This window comes from Salvia hispanica, chromosome 1 (assembly GCF_023119035.1).
Source record: "Salvia hispanica cultivar TCC Black 2014 chromosome 1, UniMelb_Shisp_WGS_1.0, whole genome shotgun sequence".
NCBI lineage: Eukaryota > Viridiplantae > Streptophyta > Magnoliopsida > Lamiales > Lamiaceae > Salvia > Salvia hispanica.
In genome coordinates this window covers 29,914,602-29,932,352 of record NC_062965.1, presented here as the reverse complement: position 1 = coordinate 29,932,352, position 17,751 = coordinate 29,914,602, and the positions used below count along the sequence as shown (strand labels likewise).

Here is a 17,751-nt window from a genome sequence, read left to right as displayed (position 1 = left end):
CAATCCAAGTACTCCATTACTTTAGTCAAAATAAATAGAAAGAAAAATCGAAAAATTTTAGTGTTTGGTCAAATTATGAGACCTCATGACTTTTAAAATCTAACGTAACAAACCATGAGATTCAACGCTTGTTCTCATTGGACCACAAGACCTAATTTAAGGGAAATTATAGTTATAAATCTTTACATAAATGTAAATAATTGTGAGTTTAAAAGCTTAATAGAATATGATGCCTATTTTTTATATTGATTTTATAATAAAATATAAATAAAGTGAGTTAGTGGAAAGTACGATCTACTTACCATTTATGGTAAAAATAAAATATTACTCTTATTATGAAACGGATCGAAATGACAAAATGTGACTCTTATTATGGGACCGATAGAGTATTATGTCTCCTTCGTTCCAACTACGTTAAGTCAAAACTTTTGGATCTGGAGATTAAGAAATTGTGTTGAAAAGTAAGAAAGATGCATAAAGTAGAAAAAATAAAGAGAGAGTAAAGTAGGTGATGAATAAAATAAGAATGATTAGATGTTTTATAGATTTTGCCGAAAAAGGAAATGATGACTCAACTTTATTGGAACATCACAAAAAAATATGACTTAAATATTTAATTGGGATGGAGGAAGTAGAAGATATGATATATGAGCAGTCGTACGACAAATTATCTTGTAATTTGGAAATTGTTGTTGTTTTAACTTTTAATTGATATACTATAATATACTACTACATCCGTCCCACATTAAGAGTCACAATTACTTTTTTTTACTCATTTAATAAAAAAATAATAAATAGTTAAAATGAAAAAATAATAAAATAAGAGAATGAAAAATATAGAGAAGACGGACTTAGTAACATTTTACAAAATAATAAACAGAATAAAGTGAAGATTACATCAAAGAAAAACTATGCATAAATAAATGCTCTCAAAAGGAATCTTCTTTATAGTTATACTTCCTTGTTATATTTTGTCACTAAACTAACATGCTGCTCTTTAAAATAACAAATTAAATTTGGATTTTTATGCAATTTATAAAATTATTAATATGGATGATAAATTTGAAAATATTAGTAGTATTAAACTAATTGAATAAAACAAAATAAATACCATCAAACATCGACTAATTAAATCACAACAATACTCTCAAAACGACAACCCTTTTCTCAACAGTTTTATATCAAGCTCAAGTTGCATATATCAATTCAATTTCAAGCGGCGTTTCGCGCCTTATACATACGAATATCATTTTCAGATTAATAAAATTAGATCGTTCACCAAAATTAGTTTTCTCTCTAATTTTATGGATCTCATTTTTCTATAATAACACTTTAATAATTTCTTTTTTTCTTTTTCTTTTTTACTTTACTAATTTTACATTAAATATCATAATGTTCACAATCAAGACTAATTTTTTAATTGAATTGTAACAATTATTACTTGAAAGTTTTCAAGAACAAAATCAAAACGACATATATACATGGGAAACTAGAATATTTTTCAGTAAATGTTAGTATTATTCCACATATACAATCAGGTCATATTCTATAGGTTCTTTTCTTATTGGGTCGACTAGTTAAGAACACGAAAATTGTGTGTCGGGTTCGGGTTACCTGTTAAGAACTAATACTCCCCTCGTATTCAAGATGGCCACCTTTCCATTTTTGTTTGCCCAATCAAGATAGTCACTTTCTAATTTTGGAAATAACCTCCTCTCTCCTTTCTCCTTATTAAAATATTCAACCACTTTTTTCCTTTCTACTTTATTCCACCTAACAACACTTCCTAAATTTCCGTATCACTCAAGAATGTAGTCATCTGAGTGGGACGGAGAGAGTATTATGGTATTATTAATTTTTATTATTTTAAAATTTGAGGTAGGGCATGCGGCATCAGTGAAATATGAATTTTGATTTCTGAAGTATGAATTTGTTAATACTTAAACTACGTATCGTGTCGTGTTCGGATTTGAGAATAGCATGTCGAGTTCATGTTCGATGTTGGGGTTTTTCTTAACAGGCTGTGTTGGTGTTTATCCTTATTGGATTGAGTAACCGGTTGATCTGTTAACAACCCAACGTGCTCGTTGCCACCCCTATCCCATAGCAGCACGCGTTAATTATTTCCCATAGTAGAACGCATTAATAACTTTACCGGAATAGATGGAAGACTTTTAAAACATTAATAATCTCAATTACGTTCTCACTTAAATATTAGATAAGTAGAGTAAAATCTATTGGTGGTTTCGCCTTTAAAATGTACAGAAATTAAAACCGGTTAATTTAATGCAAAAAGAGTAAAATCTATTGGTCGTTTCTCCTTGTGTGGCGTATATTTCGAATATTAGAATTTGATTCATATGGGAAATGCAGCATGCCGCCTGAGATAATAGAAATACAAGTTCAAATTCACCTTTTTTATAAAGTCAAATATGATATGATTGTTATATACAATTGGCGCTCAATAATTAAATGTTTAAAACTAGATTCCTCTGAAATATATATAACTAGAATGAAATTAAGTTCTGAGGTTACCCAAATCATATATCACAAATACATGACTTGTAATATTCGCGTGTCACGATGTCGCTGTTTTTTTTGTCAAACCTTGGCATAAACACCTACTCCACAGACCACAGTACAAACACAAATCACACTTATTTAAATTATGATATTTTAAAATTAAAATAAATAATTAAAATATCAGAAAATAGATATTTAAAATAAAAAGGTAAGTGAAATAATTGGTACTATTAAAAAAAATCTACATCATCAAAATAAAAAAAAATTCAAATCATATAAATCTTAATCTGTGTTCAAGTTGGTGTATATAGTACTCCATATATAACCATTTGTAATTTAAAGTTCAGCTATATGTTTGCTAATGTAACAATATGCATACTTATTCCTCGTTTTACAGTATTAAACGGAATTATGATTACATCTTACCATTAACACGCGAAAAAATCTAGACCATAGTAAGCTTAATAAATTTTACTTACTACATAAATACTAGCATGAATACTACAAGATCATGCCTCAGTGTTAGAGCCGAAACTTCACTGAATCTTTATTTGATTTTGGATTACTCAAAAACAACAGATTCCATGACGAATATTTTTTTACAACCGTCAACCACCACAAAGAATGATTCATGCACACAACAAATAATTATCTATAGAAAAGTTGAATTCTATTGGATTAAATAACTATGAGAAATATATTCTATAATGCTAAGTTGGAATTAATAATGATCGTGAAGATCAGCCATATTTTAACGACCAAAGTAAATTTTGTACAACCGCAACTTTAAAGTACTAGTTAATCACGAACAACAATAAGATCTCTCAACAATATGTTACTACAGAGAATTGATATGCTTAGCGCTCAAAATGAGCAACTCATGAGTGCCTCACATAATTTTTTTTTTCTCTTTTTCCAATCTGAAATTCTTCCTCCAACATCGATCTCTTCGGCACTGCACAATTCTAATTTTCTATGAATTCGTATCGCACTCAAAATCTAATACTCACAATTCTCCGTCGCTTTTTCTCCGAATTGAAAATCTACATCATATCATTGTTTATTGCCGTCTCTGTAATTTCGACAACACTTGTATTCTTTGTATACAACAAATTATCGCTCCTCATCCTCACAATTTCTAATTTGAGAGAAATTTGTGAAAATATTGAATTCAAATTCAGTCACTCCAATGAATTCTCAATAATCTCAATTAAAACAAAGAGAGGCGGTCATGACGGAAGGAGAGACATGAAAGAGAGATATGTTGAAGTGGGGAGACTGTGACAATGGAGACAACTGAGGGATATGTGAAAGGACGGAAAACGACGACGGAGAAATAATTTAAGTTTGGCGATTGTGTAGAAAATCAGAATTGGAAATATTCAATCATAGGAAATTGAATTGGGAAACTGTCAGTCGATGTTGAGATAGAGAGAATTGGTGTTCGGTGTTGTGGTAGAGAGGATCGATGTTGTGATGGAGGAAATGAAGAGCTCACAGGTCGCTCATTTTGAGTCGCTCAGATGCTACAAATGAGGAAATGAAGAGCTCAAATCTCTTTGTTACTACAATGCTAAAATAAGGTGAGCTACTTAAGTATATAAAACAAAATCAGATGCTATTATTCTGCAGCAAGCCCGCCAATTCGATGTTTCCTCTTGTCAAAACGACTCGCTTTCAGTGCACAACTGATCCTGGAAGGCATTCCGCCTGCTTGGTTCTGCAGTGTATCTTTGGTTGAGTTTCTCATCTTCTGTGTAGTTATGTATGTTGGTAAACATCCAAAATCATGTAGAAATATGAATAAGCAGCAGCGTCGGTAAAAAAAATTCAAATTTAGCGGCAGATTTTTCTTGCTTATTGAATTTTCGGGTGGAATACCGCAGAGGCGGTCGTTGGTAATGCTTTGTTCTGAAAGACAGTAAATGATAATATTGCCACCAATATTGCCAGAGAAGGAAGAATCCATCGGTAAATATTACAGGCTATATATTTGATAAAATCTCAAATAAAATATCCTACAAAATTTATCAGAACATTGCAACTAGGCCTCTGAAGACTCAATACAATAAACATTTGACGTATAAAACAACATTTTTCCAACAAACTTGATTCACAGTGACCCACAGAGAAACTACTCATACATGGCTGGAACAACTTTGGTCACAGATTTTCATCATCTTAACTGGGATCTTTAAAAAATGACGAAGTGGAACCTGTGTGTTCTCTGAAGCTGAGGTGCTTGTAATCCAAAACTATAATGTAAGATCTCAGATATGATTCATGCACACATGAGTTTATAGCTCGTGACCTTCATCAAAAACCATTTGTGAGGGCGAAAACTCGCCCAGCCAAAGGAGGTGGGAGTGCAGAAAGGGCGTTTTCAATGACCTGATAATTTACAAGCTATAGTTAGAGACCAGGATCAACTGCCTTAAGAATGAACAGGCATGATCGCATACATCTTATCTTCACAATCTAATGCTGCTATCTTATCCCTTTCCATCTTCTTAAAAGAAGTAATTAAAAGAACCTTAAACAAAGCTCACGCTGTAACTGTAAGACTGTCGTAAGCAGACAGAATATGAAGATGACTTCGCAGAATAACGGAAAAAAGAAAAGGAGATATGATGATACAGTGAAAAAAGCAAATGTGACTTACATCCAATTGATACCGAGCAGAAAAGTGAATAAGAAGAATTGCTTTGTTCTCAAACCTATCTGCATGACTAATTATCTGGTGGTGTAATATTTAAAGTATCAGCTAAGTATCAGAAAGAAATAGTCGAATAGGAAAAAAAAAAAGAAAATAAATGAGCATTAGTGCATCAACCTCGGACAAATGAGTATGTCCATAATCTTTTGCATTCTCCACCGTGCATAAATTATCCACGTACGTGCTCTAATGAGAGGATCAGAAACAAGGAGAAAGAGAATCAGAGTCTTATTCATAATTTACAGTTTTAAACTGTGAACAATTCAACTTAAATATGAAGGTCTATATGCCAATCCTGTAATTAGATAACTCTACATAACATAACCCCTTCTAAATGTTCTAATTATGGTGATTATCACCAACCCTGCTTCTGACATCCAAAATCTAAATTCAAAGTAATGCCAGACCAGCCGCCATCAGTAACCTGTTGCAGAATTTTTGCTAAATATAAACTTTCAAAAAATGAACTTGAATATGCTGAAGGAATGAGAATTCAACTATGAATGTCTCTGCTCTTGCTATATATTCCAAGGAAACAGAAACCTCTCCAGTAACTAGTAAAACTAATATCCAATTGCCATAATATAATCATCCATGCATCAACATGTTTTCTATAAAAAAGATGCCTAAAAGTTTACTAGTCACTGTTGCTATCGCTAGATATGTCTAACAAAACATTTCTTTATCCGTACTGTCCTCAGTTAATTTCTATGCTGTTTCCTGGTATTAAACACCAAAGTCTGTCTTCACATAGGCAGTTTGACAAAACAAGGTATCATCATGACTTCATGAGCATTGGAGTGGGACTGTATATACAATTATTTTTCTGGCTCTAAGACTTGCGTGTACAAGTTGAAAATCAAAGGTTGCAGTATTGTGGAAAACACTATACCTCCATAATGAGAATCTTTGCCCTCAAAGCATCAGCATTGTCTACATCAGTAATGAAGTCTGACATAGTGTCCCCCGTAAATGCAATTTCAGGTGTTGTGTATGTGTTTGTAATCTGCCAATATAGCCCACAGCAGAAATATGAATACGTTTCATCAAAAGAAACTGACAGCTCAATGAGTAGAGTAAGTGCATTTACTCGTCTTTCATAAACAGAACGCAACCAAACCAATCACCAATAAAGTAAATGAGATGTAAATTAAATTAAATAATCTTAAATTCACATATATAAAAAATTTGATATGGTAGGATAAATAATAGTACTCATGAAACAGAGTATAAATTTACATGCACATATTTACAGCATAAAACAACAGTTTTATACGAATTGTTTTAATTAAACTGCAAGGATTATGTAATGCACCTCGACACCTGACAGCCTCAGACTTTTTAACTCAGCTCCAGGTCTCCCAGAATATTCCTGCTTGAGTTTTTGTTTCACAGAATAAACTATGTATCCCTATAAAAAAAGATAATCGAAAAAAATCCTCTGATTACCAATTTAATCAAGATTGTCAACCAAAATTAAGAGTAACCAGAGAATCTTGATGAGAACCTGGCTAGGAATAACATGATAAGTTTTAAAAGCTCTCACTTTCAAGTCCTTTCTTACACAAAACTCTTCGCCTACAAATGTCTGTCGAGTTAGTGGCATGTGGATAAGTATAGTATATACGAAGATGACACGGTTACCATTCCTTCCTACCCACATCTAGACCAACCAGCGTATGCTCAAGTTCAGAATGATCCATGGCCATGTGCGCTTCAAAAAGCTTTTCCACACTTTCCTTGATAACTTTTGGCACAATGATCGTTGGTGGCGCCATTCGGTATAAGCCACGTGTAGCAACGTACATTGGTAGTCCTCCCTAGAACAATATGTTTTGGTGTTTAATAAGCATAGTTGCAAGCACCAGTGAAACACAATAACAAACAATAAACAAAAAAGCACTCTTCATAAATAAGCATCCAAAACTAAACCAAAACAAACCTAGTTTCAATTTAGTGTAAGAGCTGCTTATACAATTTCCTAACTAGTCAAAATTAGACTGAAAACTGAGTCAGTAAGCACAACAGCAGTACAAATTATCAAACATAAAAATGAAAAAAGGATCGATTATCGAGTACTAATTCATCAAATTGACGACTACACTTGCTCAAGAGCAGTAAGAGGTGAGAGAAGAAGTTACAATGTGGTCCATATGGCCGTGGGAGATGAAGAGGAACTGCTGCGAAATGGCGCGCTGGGGGCACTTGCCAATATCAAACGCCAAGTTGAGAGACGGCATAATCACGCAAGTCTCGTGCCCCGCGATCGACAATCCCCCGATTGGATAGCCCTCGATTTGGAGGTCTTCCGCGCCAGCTTTCTTCTTTTTCTTCTTCTGCTGTTTCTGATTATCCGATCTCGCGTCGATTGACTCCCGCGCAGTTTCGCCGCTGGAAGCCATTGAAATCGAAATTTGCAAACAGAATCAATCTACTGTGTTTCCATTTGGGGTTTAAGGGTTATTTTATTTTGGTTTTATTTTATTTTTTTAACTTTTTTTGTTCAAAATCCACGAATTTTAGTGTTATTTTATTCCTGTAAAAAAATTATGGGAGAAATAGTGTCGAATTAAGTTTACATGTCATGAAAATAACGTGTATCAACTTAATTAAATTTTCAAGAAATAACAAAAAAATTTAAGGGTCAGTCAAGGAAGATAATGTGATTGGGGATTATGATTTCTCAGTATAATAGTATCAATTGCTATAAGCTTTTTCTAACTAATTTGATTAATACTATAAAAAAATAAAATAAAAAAATAAGGGGAGATCCTTATGATTCGAGGAATTAAAATCTTCTTCCAAGAGGGTGAGGCAAAGGATTGCTCCAACTCCATGCAATGGAAAATCAAAATCTCTCTCAAATGTCTTCAAAATGCGTATTCCCCATGAATCATTGCCTGCAATGCCTTCCAAATGCAAAATTCTCCAAATAATCAATGTCTGAAATGTCTTCAAAATGCAAATTTCCCCAAAGAATCCTTGTGGTATGCTGCAAAAGATATGTCTTTTCGTAAGCAAGTTGCTTTGATATGAAAGTATGGTATTGCTGCATATAACCAGACACAAAATAAACATGGAAACTGTCGACATAAAAGCTACCCACTAAAAAGGATCAAGAAACACTGGCGCACACGACTAAGATCAAGACCAAACTACCCTATGATGATCACCATTCCAAATCTTGCAATGCCACCAATAGACGAATGAATACACGTCTGAGATGTCACCCAGAAAGTGTAAAATCAGTGGAGATACTGTAAGGTTAGACATAATCAGTTACACTAGAATGGGAATTAAAGCAATAGTAGTGGAAATGGAAGAAAGCGAATTGGAGAATAAAATTGACTGTAAGGGGTGATTCCCTACACTAAACACTTGCTTATCCTTGCAGTAAAAAGAACGAAGCATGGGACATAAAACAATATTCTCAATAGTCAAGATCCTGATTTTCTCCATAATTAAAAGGACCTTAAGCAGAGAATATCCACATATCATACTCAGCAATGAAATCTCAAACTGACTAATTTATGTTCAATAGCATTAACCAATCTATCCACAACTCATCTTGCAACATAACAATTATTCTACCTCATCAACATTGATAACATACACAAGACAAAGACATCCATGATCCAATGGTTTACCAAGGCCTTTTTACTTAAGTCCAACAACGCATCCAAGTATTTCCCTGTCACCTCTTCCCTTACTAATGTGCACATGTGGACTCTCACTTAGTTTATATAGTGATCATACCAAAAAGGTTGTATAATGCGTGAATCCTTGTACAACATGAAGATGCAACAATTTTAATCGAAATGGGAATATCAATTGACAGCAACTATAACTACAACCTCTAGACTACTAATAAGGTTGTGGTAACATTTTCAGGATGATATAAATGGCGAACTATATTAGCAAGGTTCAAACATAAGCAGAAATCAAAGCTCAAAAATGCAAGACAGACTCGAACTCTTACCTTGGCGCTCGATTCTCAACCTCTCACTCAAATTTGCCAAACCACCACTGAGCCTCGCCTCAACAGCTAAGGAATTAACAACTTCTTCTAAGGATCTCAGCTCATGGAATTCAGAATGCAAAACCAAAGACGAAAAATGCTGGTCCACAACAACACCAAAATATTTGACAACGTTTTCAAGACTTGGAATCCAGCTACAAATCTCCAAACCCAATGCAGATGATCCCTTAGGACAAGGACCAGCTTGAGGAAACCTCTCATACTTCCTCAGCCACTTCCCAAAGTACTGTATCAAAACCTTCAACTCCTCACCATTCAACTTACTCACACAAGCGGCGAATATAACCTCATCAAGATTTGCAGATGCGATAAAATAATGCAAGCACAGCTCAGACACCGAGAATCCATCATGCCCCAACATGATCAAGACCGCCAAGCTCTTCTCTTTCCCGCCAACACCCTTAGCGCTAACTTTCTCAATCGCCAACGATGCTTGCCTCTCCCAAACCTCTCTCACACTTGACAAGCTTCTATACCCATCACTTGGAAGCATCAAGAAATACTTCAAAATGCACATCAATTCATAAGCCTGCAGGTCAAACAAGTGTTTCAAGCACAAAACAACCAAATCCGATCTCCTTTTCTCGATCAACTTTTGAACCAAGCTCGACGTAGAAGCATGTTCAACAACCCCATTAACTATTAAACTCTCCAGCACATCCCAACCCTCCAAACTAATGCAGCCCTCCAAAATCAAGCCCTTAACACCCCTACACATCAAAACCCCCAATTTCTCTACTAATTTACAGACATACGCACCTTCTGTTTTTTCAGCAGCAGTTGAAACCCCAATTTTATTTGCGATACTCTCCAAATGCGAAGTTACCGTTTCCACGAACTTGGCTTTACCGAAGGAATTCGTGTTTTTCAGTTTCCTCCTCAGCTCTTCAAAAAATTTGTGCCCTAATTCAATAAGCCCATTATCTGTTTGCGATATTTCCCAACCAGTAACCTTTTTCACAGAGTTCAGAGCTTGCGGGACATCGTACTCGGGCTTCAGATTGAGGAGAATAGGCTCCGGGTTGAGAACAATCGGGTAATCGGTTTCTTCATCGGGTCGAGTTGCGATTAAAGACGAAGCTTTTGTTATCACTTCCAGCAAAGACATTTTAGGGAAAGAAATAGGAACTTCAGTGAAGTGAGAAATATAAAGTTCGTTAGAGTTATAGCTTATTGTTCATTGTGGAAGATTGTCTGTGGTTGAGGCGAAAGAGGCAGCAGCGGCGACGGCAAGGAGGCGGCGGCGGTGGTGGTGGTTTTAGCTTTGAGAGGGACTGTAAGGTTTATCGTCTTGGGCCGTGGGCAGCTGTTGTTGGGCTTTCCTAATTATTAAATTTCAGTATGAAATAAACGCAGATAAATTAAATTAGATGATGCAAAATATTTATCTAATGCACAAAATCTAGTTCACTCTTTTACTTATTATGTTTCCTAATTTGAGCGTTCTAACATTTCTTTTTATTATAATATTTAAATACAAATAAAAATAATTACTCTTTACGTTGCATTTAAAGTGGAGCATTACCTTTTATTACTCTTAATTATATTATTCTCTTTCTTACTTTACTTTATCTCCACTTTAACTATTTATTACTCCCTCCGTTTCGCCATAGTTGAGTCATTTCACCATTTCAGGAAGTTTCTTCATAGTTGAGTCATTTCCATATTTGGTAACCTTTTTCTCTTTCTTACTTTACTCTCTCTTACTTTATTCTCTCTACTTTATTCACTTTATACTTTATTCTCTCTATATTTTCCTCTCTGTTACTTTTTAATCTATTTATCTAACACACTCAACATTCATTTCTAAAACTCTGTGTTCAAAAGTTCCGCCTCAACTATAGCGAAACGGAGGGAGTATTATTTTTTTAAAACGAGTGCGAAAAAGAAGTGACTCAAGTAACATGGGACGGAGAGAGTATATAATAGTACTACCCCTGTCTCTTAAAAATAGAAACTATTTTCATTTTGGACCATCTCCTAAAAATAGAAACTTTCTACACTTTCTATTTTAGGAAATGGACCCTACATACAATCCATTAACTTTGTTTCAACTACTTTTTATCTTCTCTCTTATTTTACTCATTTTTCTCGTTCTCTCTATTACTTACCAATTCTTCTATCTTATTTTATTAATTGTGCATTAAAACTCATGTCGTATCAAAAGTTTCTAATTTTCAAAGATGGAGTATGTTAAGGAAGAAAATAAAGCAAGAGAGCAAATAAAGTAAGAGAAAATAAAATAGAGAATTATACTTTTATTTTCAGAAAAAGTTCACCTTGGATGAGATATAAAAAAAAGAAAAACATACTTATTTCATTAAATGGAAAAAATGAGTTTTATTACTATTTTTGTCTCCTTTATAGGAGTATTCTTTTAAATGGAACAGTTGAGTTTTATCACTATTAAGCAAATCGTAATATAATTTTTATAATCCGATTTCACAAGGCGGAGCTGCAACTCTGGCTACATTTCCCACACGAAGCATATCTCAATCCCTAGCTTTCAAAACTTCATGCTATTATTATCATGTTTTCAAAAAGATGTAAACATTGTCATGGACCAAGAACACTGTGTCTCAATATACTATTTATTTAGCATTATAATGTTTTTGGCATAATAAATCCGTCAATATAATTTTGGCATGAAAATAACCCGGGGTACATTTTTACTTATTGAACTTTTGAAAAAAAAATCTTAATAAAATATCTAAGATTAAACATAACTTTTAATCACAATAAACATGGCAATGAACTAATCTAGTCATCTAGATAGTTCATATTAAATGATTATCAGGATAATCGAATTTAAACATTATAAAAATCAAATTATACATAAATCTGCCATCTAAGCCCATGAAAGCCGTTGACCTTGTTGAATATAATATAATTGCACTAGTGGGATTAAATTGCCAAGAATCTAGCTTGAGTCTTATGTTCACGACTCTCCATATATTTTAAGGGCTTAATAATATATACGTAGTATAAATTATTAAAATGGTTAGGTGCTCGCATATTATATCAAGTAAATAACTACAAGCTAAGTAATTGGAGAGCAAGTCATTCACTATAGGATAAATTAAATAGATGAAGTGGACATCCACAAGTCCTCATATCCTAAATATTTTCAAGTGATATTATTTTACAAACTTAGTCAAAATATCTGGGGTGTTGTTGACATAGATAACTAAAAAAAGCCATTATACTAGATTGAGGTATATAAATGTGCTTCCATGTTGGGTACATAAATGTTGCTGATGATATAATTTGCCGTTGATAAAGTAAAGGATGCGAATTAGTTTACATTTTTTATAAATTTATAATGGCCTTAATTAAATGAATACAAGGTTGAAATTGCTACTTAAATGCCAAGAAAGACAAATCGCACTACAGAAACTTTGTACGGATTGGTTATAGATTTCATACCAAAAAGTCTTCTATCAAGTGGGAGGCCAATAAAATTTATTTATGTATGCATACATACATATAAAAAAATGGAGTGTCAATGGATGATGCACCTGCAACCCTCATCTTCAACTTGTATTATAATAAATTGACAAGAAAGTTGAAATTCGTAGCTCAATCTATCATTCACATGGTACAATTAATTAATACTAACATGTTGCCCAATTTTATTTTAGCATGAAGACCTGCTCAATCTTAATTACCTTCGTTTTCATTTTCTTTTTCAACTCTTCATCTTCTCCATTCGCCGCCGACGTGATGCTGCAAATTGTTATTCTAGCTACTCTCTAAATTTTAGAAGAAGAAGAAAAAAATAATGCAACTTTATCCCAATAAAATTAGATCATGAAATGGACTTTGAAATTAACAAAATAACTCTTGTTCATGCATCTGGCCACGGAATATTCCATTATTTTTTTTTGACATATGGAGTATTTGGTTTAATTTTCGATTGGTTTCTATGAGCTAGAGAGTACTTTGCAGTTAATTAAGATATTATATAAATTCAAACATGATATTAAAATTTGTTAGAGCTAGAATTAATTGGTTCGTGGAATATAAGTAAATGTTAGGAGTAATTTTTTTTGAGACGATATATTATGCATGTGTTTTTTTAGTTGTCTATGTGTATGGATTTGAAAATAGGAAGGAAAATATTAATTTTCACACCATTCATGTACTCGTTAATGATAAAAAAAGACTACTATCTTTGTTAAATTGGACCACGAATATTCAATACTATTGTGCGATCATTGATAATAATTCAATTTATTCTCATAATACTCTTGAAAATGCGTTCAATATAAAGGGAAGGAAAAAAGGACGATTGAAGAATGAGAAATACTGTACAATGTCAATATATATACAGAGCTATTTAATTAATATTTTTCAAATCCAAGCTTTTATTGTTGACTGTGGTGAGGTTCATTTGCACATGTTGTTCATATGAATTTAATCATCAATCAAAAAGTCAATTCAATAGTTTTCCTTAATTATAAATGGATAAACTAATTTTACTAATTCAAGAAAAATTAAATTAAATTAAAATGGATGTTTTCATAAGTATACACGCAAGCCCGCACAAAGACAATCAATACAAACTACTAATTAGTAATTCAACAAATAATACTCCGCGCAAAAATTATAATTTTCGTAATTGCTAAATAATCATCAAACTAAAATGAACTAATTAAATAGTGACATATAGCAATGAGAAGGGTTATGCTAAAATTTCTTTTTTAAAAAAACTAAACATTACGAATATGAATTTTTATTTGAAATATATATAAATTCGTCATGAAAATGAATTAATTTGAAAACTGAAATTTTCGTTCTATAAAAAATTCGCACCTATAACCACAAATTCATCAAATTAATAGAATGATAAATCCACCGCAAATCTTCATGATCAAGACTGAAAATAAGAAATTACAAATAAATTATTGAGATAATAAGAAATGCATCAATTTATTATGCATCACATAATTGTTCAGTTATGATAATTTCTATCGACTTTTACGAGTCTAACGTACACTACAACGATTATAAATGTATTATATGCTATATAGACTATAGTTCTTGCACATATCAATCAACATATTTATCCAATTCCAATAGTAATGATATTTTCAAAAATATAAAAAGTAAAAGCACCAATCGAAGTTAATTTGGTTTATAAAAGTCAATGATTGGTGATCATGTCAAATGCTATTAGAGTAAGGTTTGAAATTTAGAATATTTTTATTTAATGCACTTCTTTTATGATGAAAGATTGAAATCCGTTTTTCTAAATAGTAAATTACTGTGCACCCATTTATGATTGCTCACACGAGACATTTTAGTAGATATGAATAAAATAGTAATTTTAATTGATAGTTAAATACTATTATATAATTGTTTTATTTTATTAATTTATTAATAATTTAAAATCAAGAAATCATAGTAGTAGCAATTTATGTTGTAGAAGAGGCTCAAAATTCAAAGTCTGACAGTTACTAAAGGCTATCCGTATCTAGGGTTGATAATTTTTGAAATGAAATAAAAATCCGATACAATCATGCATAAAATTGATAGGTTTGAATCAAATCTTGTTTTTATTGTTTTTAAAAATATAGAATATAGTAATAGTTTATTTTATAGGCTCATGTAAATTAGATTTTTATTGTGTAAATCAGCTTGTGTAACATCAAATTTTAATCATTTAACTTAGATTTTTATATGTAATATCAGATATTTATCACGTAAATCAGGTTCAGATTGTTATTATATCTTGTCAACCCATATTTCATTGTGTCATATACGAGTCAAATTTGAGTTTGAAGGGAGTAAGTCAGATTTGTGTTTAGGTTGAGAGTTTCCTTAACTAGTCTAGTTTGGTTTTATCCGCTATTGAGATAGATTATTATCAGGTTGACCCGATAAGATAACAATTCAATATATCCGTGCAATTTGTCACCCCTACGCATATATATCCATGGATATCAATACAATGTTGTAGGTTATATATAAACTAGTATCACGCCCGTGCGATGCACGGATTGATTTAATTTCAACACTGTAACTTCATATTTTGAACTAATTAATTACTTAAAATCATATACAACTATATGATCTCATGGTTAAAAAATCACAGATGTGTAATACAATTTAAATGAACAACCCTAAAACATATAATTAAACAACTTTATAAATCAACCAAGTGCTTTAAAAATCATAGATGTATAAAGCAATTTAAATGACCATTTTATTCTATATCAAAAAACAATAATCATAATTTTATATTGTATTAATGTCTACCACAAAACAACAAACATAATTTTACATTGTATTAATAGACAATATAAATGCTTCAATACCATACACATCAATAAAAGTAGAGATAATCATCAATACTAATGAGTCAATAAAATATAGAGATAAAGTAGTTAAGTATGGGGGACATAAAAAAATTTACAATACGAAATTCATAAGGTTTGGAAAATTAATTTGCATCAATCTCCTAGATACAAATTAAAATTTTCAAAACATTCACACACTCTCTCTCACAAAAAAAAAAAAAGACATGTTACTTATAATAATTATGCATGAAAATTATTTCTGAAGTCAAACATAAAAATAGTTATAAATTAAACAAACAAATAAATAAATAAAACATTAATCTAACATAAACACATTGTCAAATCTTCTTCTTCACTCAGATGTTAATTTCTTCTGCAATATACTTCTGCCGCAGCTTACGTATCCATCCCATTTTCTTCTTATTCTCGATCAATTGGAGATTGACATTAAATTCATTATCTCAAAAGATAGTGTTACTTTAAGTTTTAGATTAATAATTAAATAAAGAAAATATTGGTAGCTCAATATCAATTATCGAAATAAACTACAAATCTCAAACTTACATGAAATGATTTAAAATTTATGCTTAAACAATTACCTCTAAGACCACAATCCACGTAGTATGTATAATCCCTGCATTTACATAAATAATGATAATTAATCAAATCTATCCAATCGAAAGATGCATCCAAAGAATAAAGTTTATAAAAATTTCAGTGACATGCAATAGAAAATAAAGAGTGAGTGAATTTATAATACCACATGTCATATTTTTATAGTTCAAAAAAAGAATACGGATCTTAATTTAAATGAAAAAAATTATCAAAAAAGACGTTATAGATATAACTAATCACAAGATGTTATTTTTTGTTGATTACCTTCTCCACCCAAGCTTCCTTGAACTCCACGATGAACTACAGCCAAGCAATTAGGGTCATCTACACACCCAAAGACCATCATAATAAGCTCTCCATTTACATTTTACATACAAAATTCACCCTCCAACGTATCAAAAAATATGAAATGTAGGGGTTGCTTGAAAATTCTTGTCACACAATTATAATACTCAACTATTGCAATGAGGACAACTTCAACGGCCATTCTCTTTTTCCTAAACTTGTGGTAAGAATTTTGCTGAATACAATACGGTATTTGCACCTATGGGCCATATATTTATAGCCATGAATTTAAATAGGATAGGTTAATTCTCTAATTATGTAACGGTGCTAAATTTACATTATTCAATGCTAGTTAATTTCTAAAATTAAACGCTAGTTATTTGTATGTAATTTAATATTTTAACTAGTGGAAAACCGTTACAATAATCATTGAGAATTTGAATGAAAATTAGTAGGCCTGTCAAATCGGGTATCCGCGGATACCCGATCCGAAATTTTCGGGTACCCGATCCCGAAATTCCCAAAATCCCATACCCGATACCCAACCCGATTTTTATTTCGGATACCCGGATACCCGACTCGGGTATCCAGTCCCGAAAAATCGGGTATCCAGTCCCGATTGAGATTGTGACTTTTTTTTAAAATTTTTAAATTAACTACAAAATTTTAGAATTTATTTCATATTATTTAGTTAGAATAGGGGCATTACCTAAGGGGCATGCACCTGGTTGGACTAGAGCTGGTTTTGATGTGGATGGCAGAGGTTGAGAGTGAACACATTCCTTACCAAATTGTGGCACTCGACTATTTTTTAAAACCCATGTAATATTTGATTTATCTAATTTGAATAAACTTGTCCATATTTCACAAAAAAAACTATCACAATAACATCCTCCCTCATAAACATCACAATTCAATAATTCAAAAGTTCAATCATTCATCCACAATAACCTATCACAATTCATAAATCTAAATCACTAATATCTTACTTATATACTAACAAGTATTAACTAAAAGATAATTAAGAAATTAAATTACGTTTAATTATAATAAAAATATAATTTATTAATTTTAAAAAATAAATCGGCCCGATACCCGATCATCCAAAATTCTTACTACCCGATCCCGATCCGATACCCGAAAAATCGGGTTTCGGGTATCCAATTATCCGACATTTTCGGGTTCGGATATCGGGTATCCAATACCCGGTATCCATTTTGACACCCCTAAAAATTAGTATTACTTTATTTTATGGTGATTACAATTACGTT

The 17,751-nt window shown here is 32.1% G+C and overlaps 2 protein-coding genes across 4 annotated transcripts; both read right to left on the bottom strand.

Moving 5' to 3' along the window:
* Nucleotides 1–4,445: 4,445 nt before the first annotated feature.
* LOC125200853 (nuclear ribonuclease Z) lies at nt 4,446–7,764 on the bottom strand. Of its 3 annotated transcripts, XM_048098653.1 has the most exons (8): nt 7,381–7,760; nt 6,897–7,059; nt 6,747–6,817; nt 6,555–6,650; nt 6,132–6,245; nt 5,357–5,425; nt 5,186–5,260; nt 4,446–4,914 (listed from the first exon to the last, which is right to left on the bottom strand). In XM_048098653.1, exons 1-8 carry the CDS (start codon nt 7,639–7,641, stop codon nt 4,840–4,842), a joined length of 924 nt encoding a protein of 307 aa, XP_047954610.1. In that variant the 5' UTR covers nt 7,642–7,760; the 3' UTR covers nt 4,446–4,839. The 3 variants fall into 3 exon arrangements, with proteins under 3 accessions (XP_047954610.1, XP_047954612.1, XP_047954613.1); XM_048098655.1 differs by lacking the exons at nt 5,186–5,260; nt 5,357–5,425 and having other exon boundaries at nt 7,381–7,764; XM_048098656.1 differs by lacking the exons at nt 4,446–4,914; nt 5,186–5,260; nt 5,357–5,425 and adding an exon at nt 5,435–5,663 and having other exon boundaries at nt 7,381–7,764.
* Nucleotides 7,765–7,892: 128 nt separating this feature from the next.
* Nucleotides 7,893–10,597, bottom strand: LOC125200852. The gene is made up of 2 exons (XM_048098652.1): nt 9,219–10,597; nt 7,893–8,231 (listed from the first exon to the last, which is right to left on the bottom strand). Exons 1-2 carry the CDS (start codon nt 10,384–10,386, stop codon nt 8,194–8,196), a joined length of 1,206 nt encoding a protein of 401 aa, XP_047954609.1. The 5' UTR covers nt 10,387–10,597; the 3' UTR covers nt 7,893–8,193.
* Between the last annotated feature and the right edge of the window lie 7,154 nt (nt 10,598–17,751).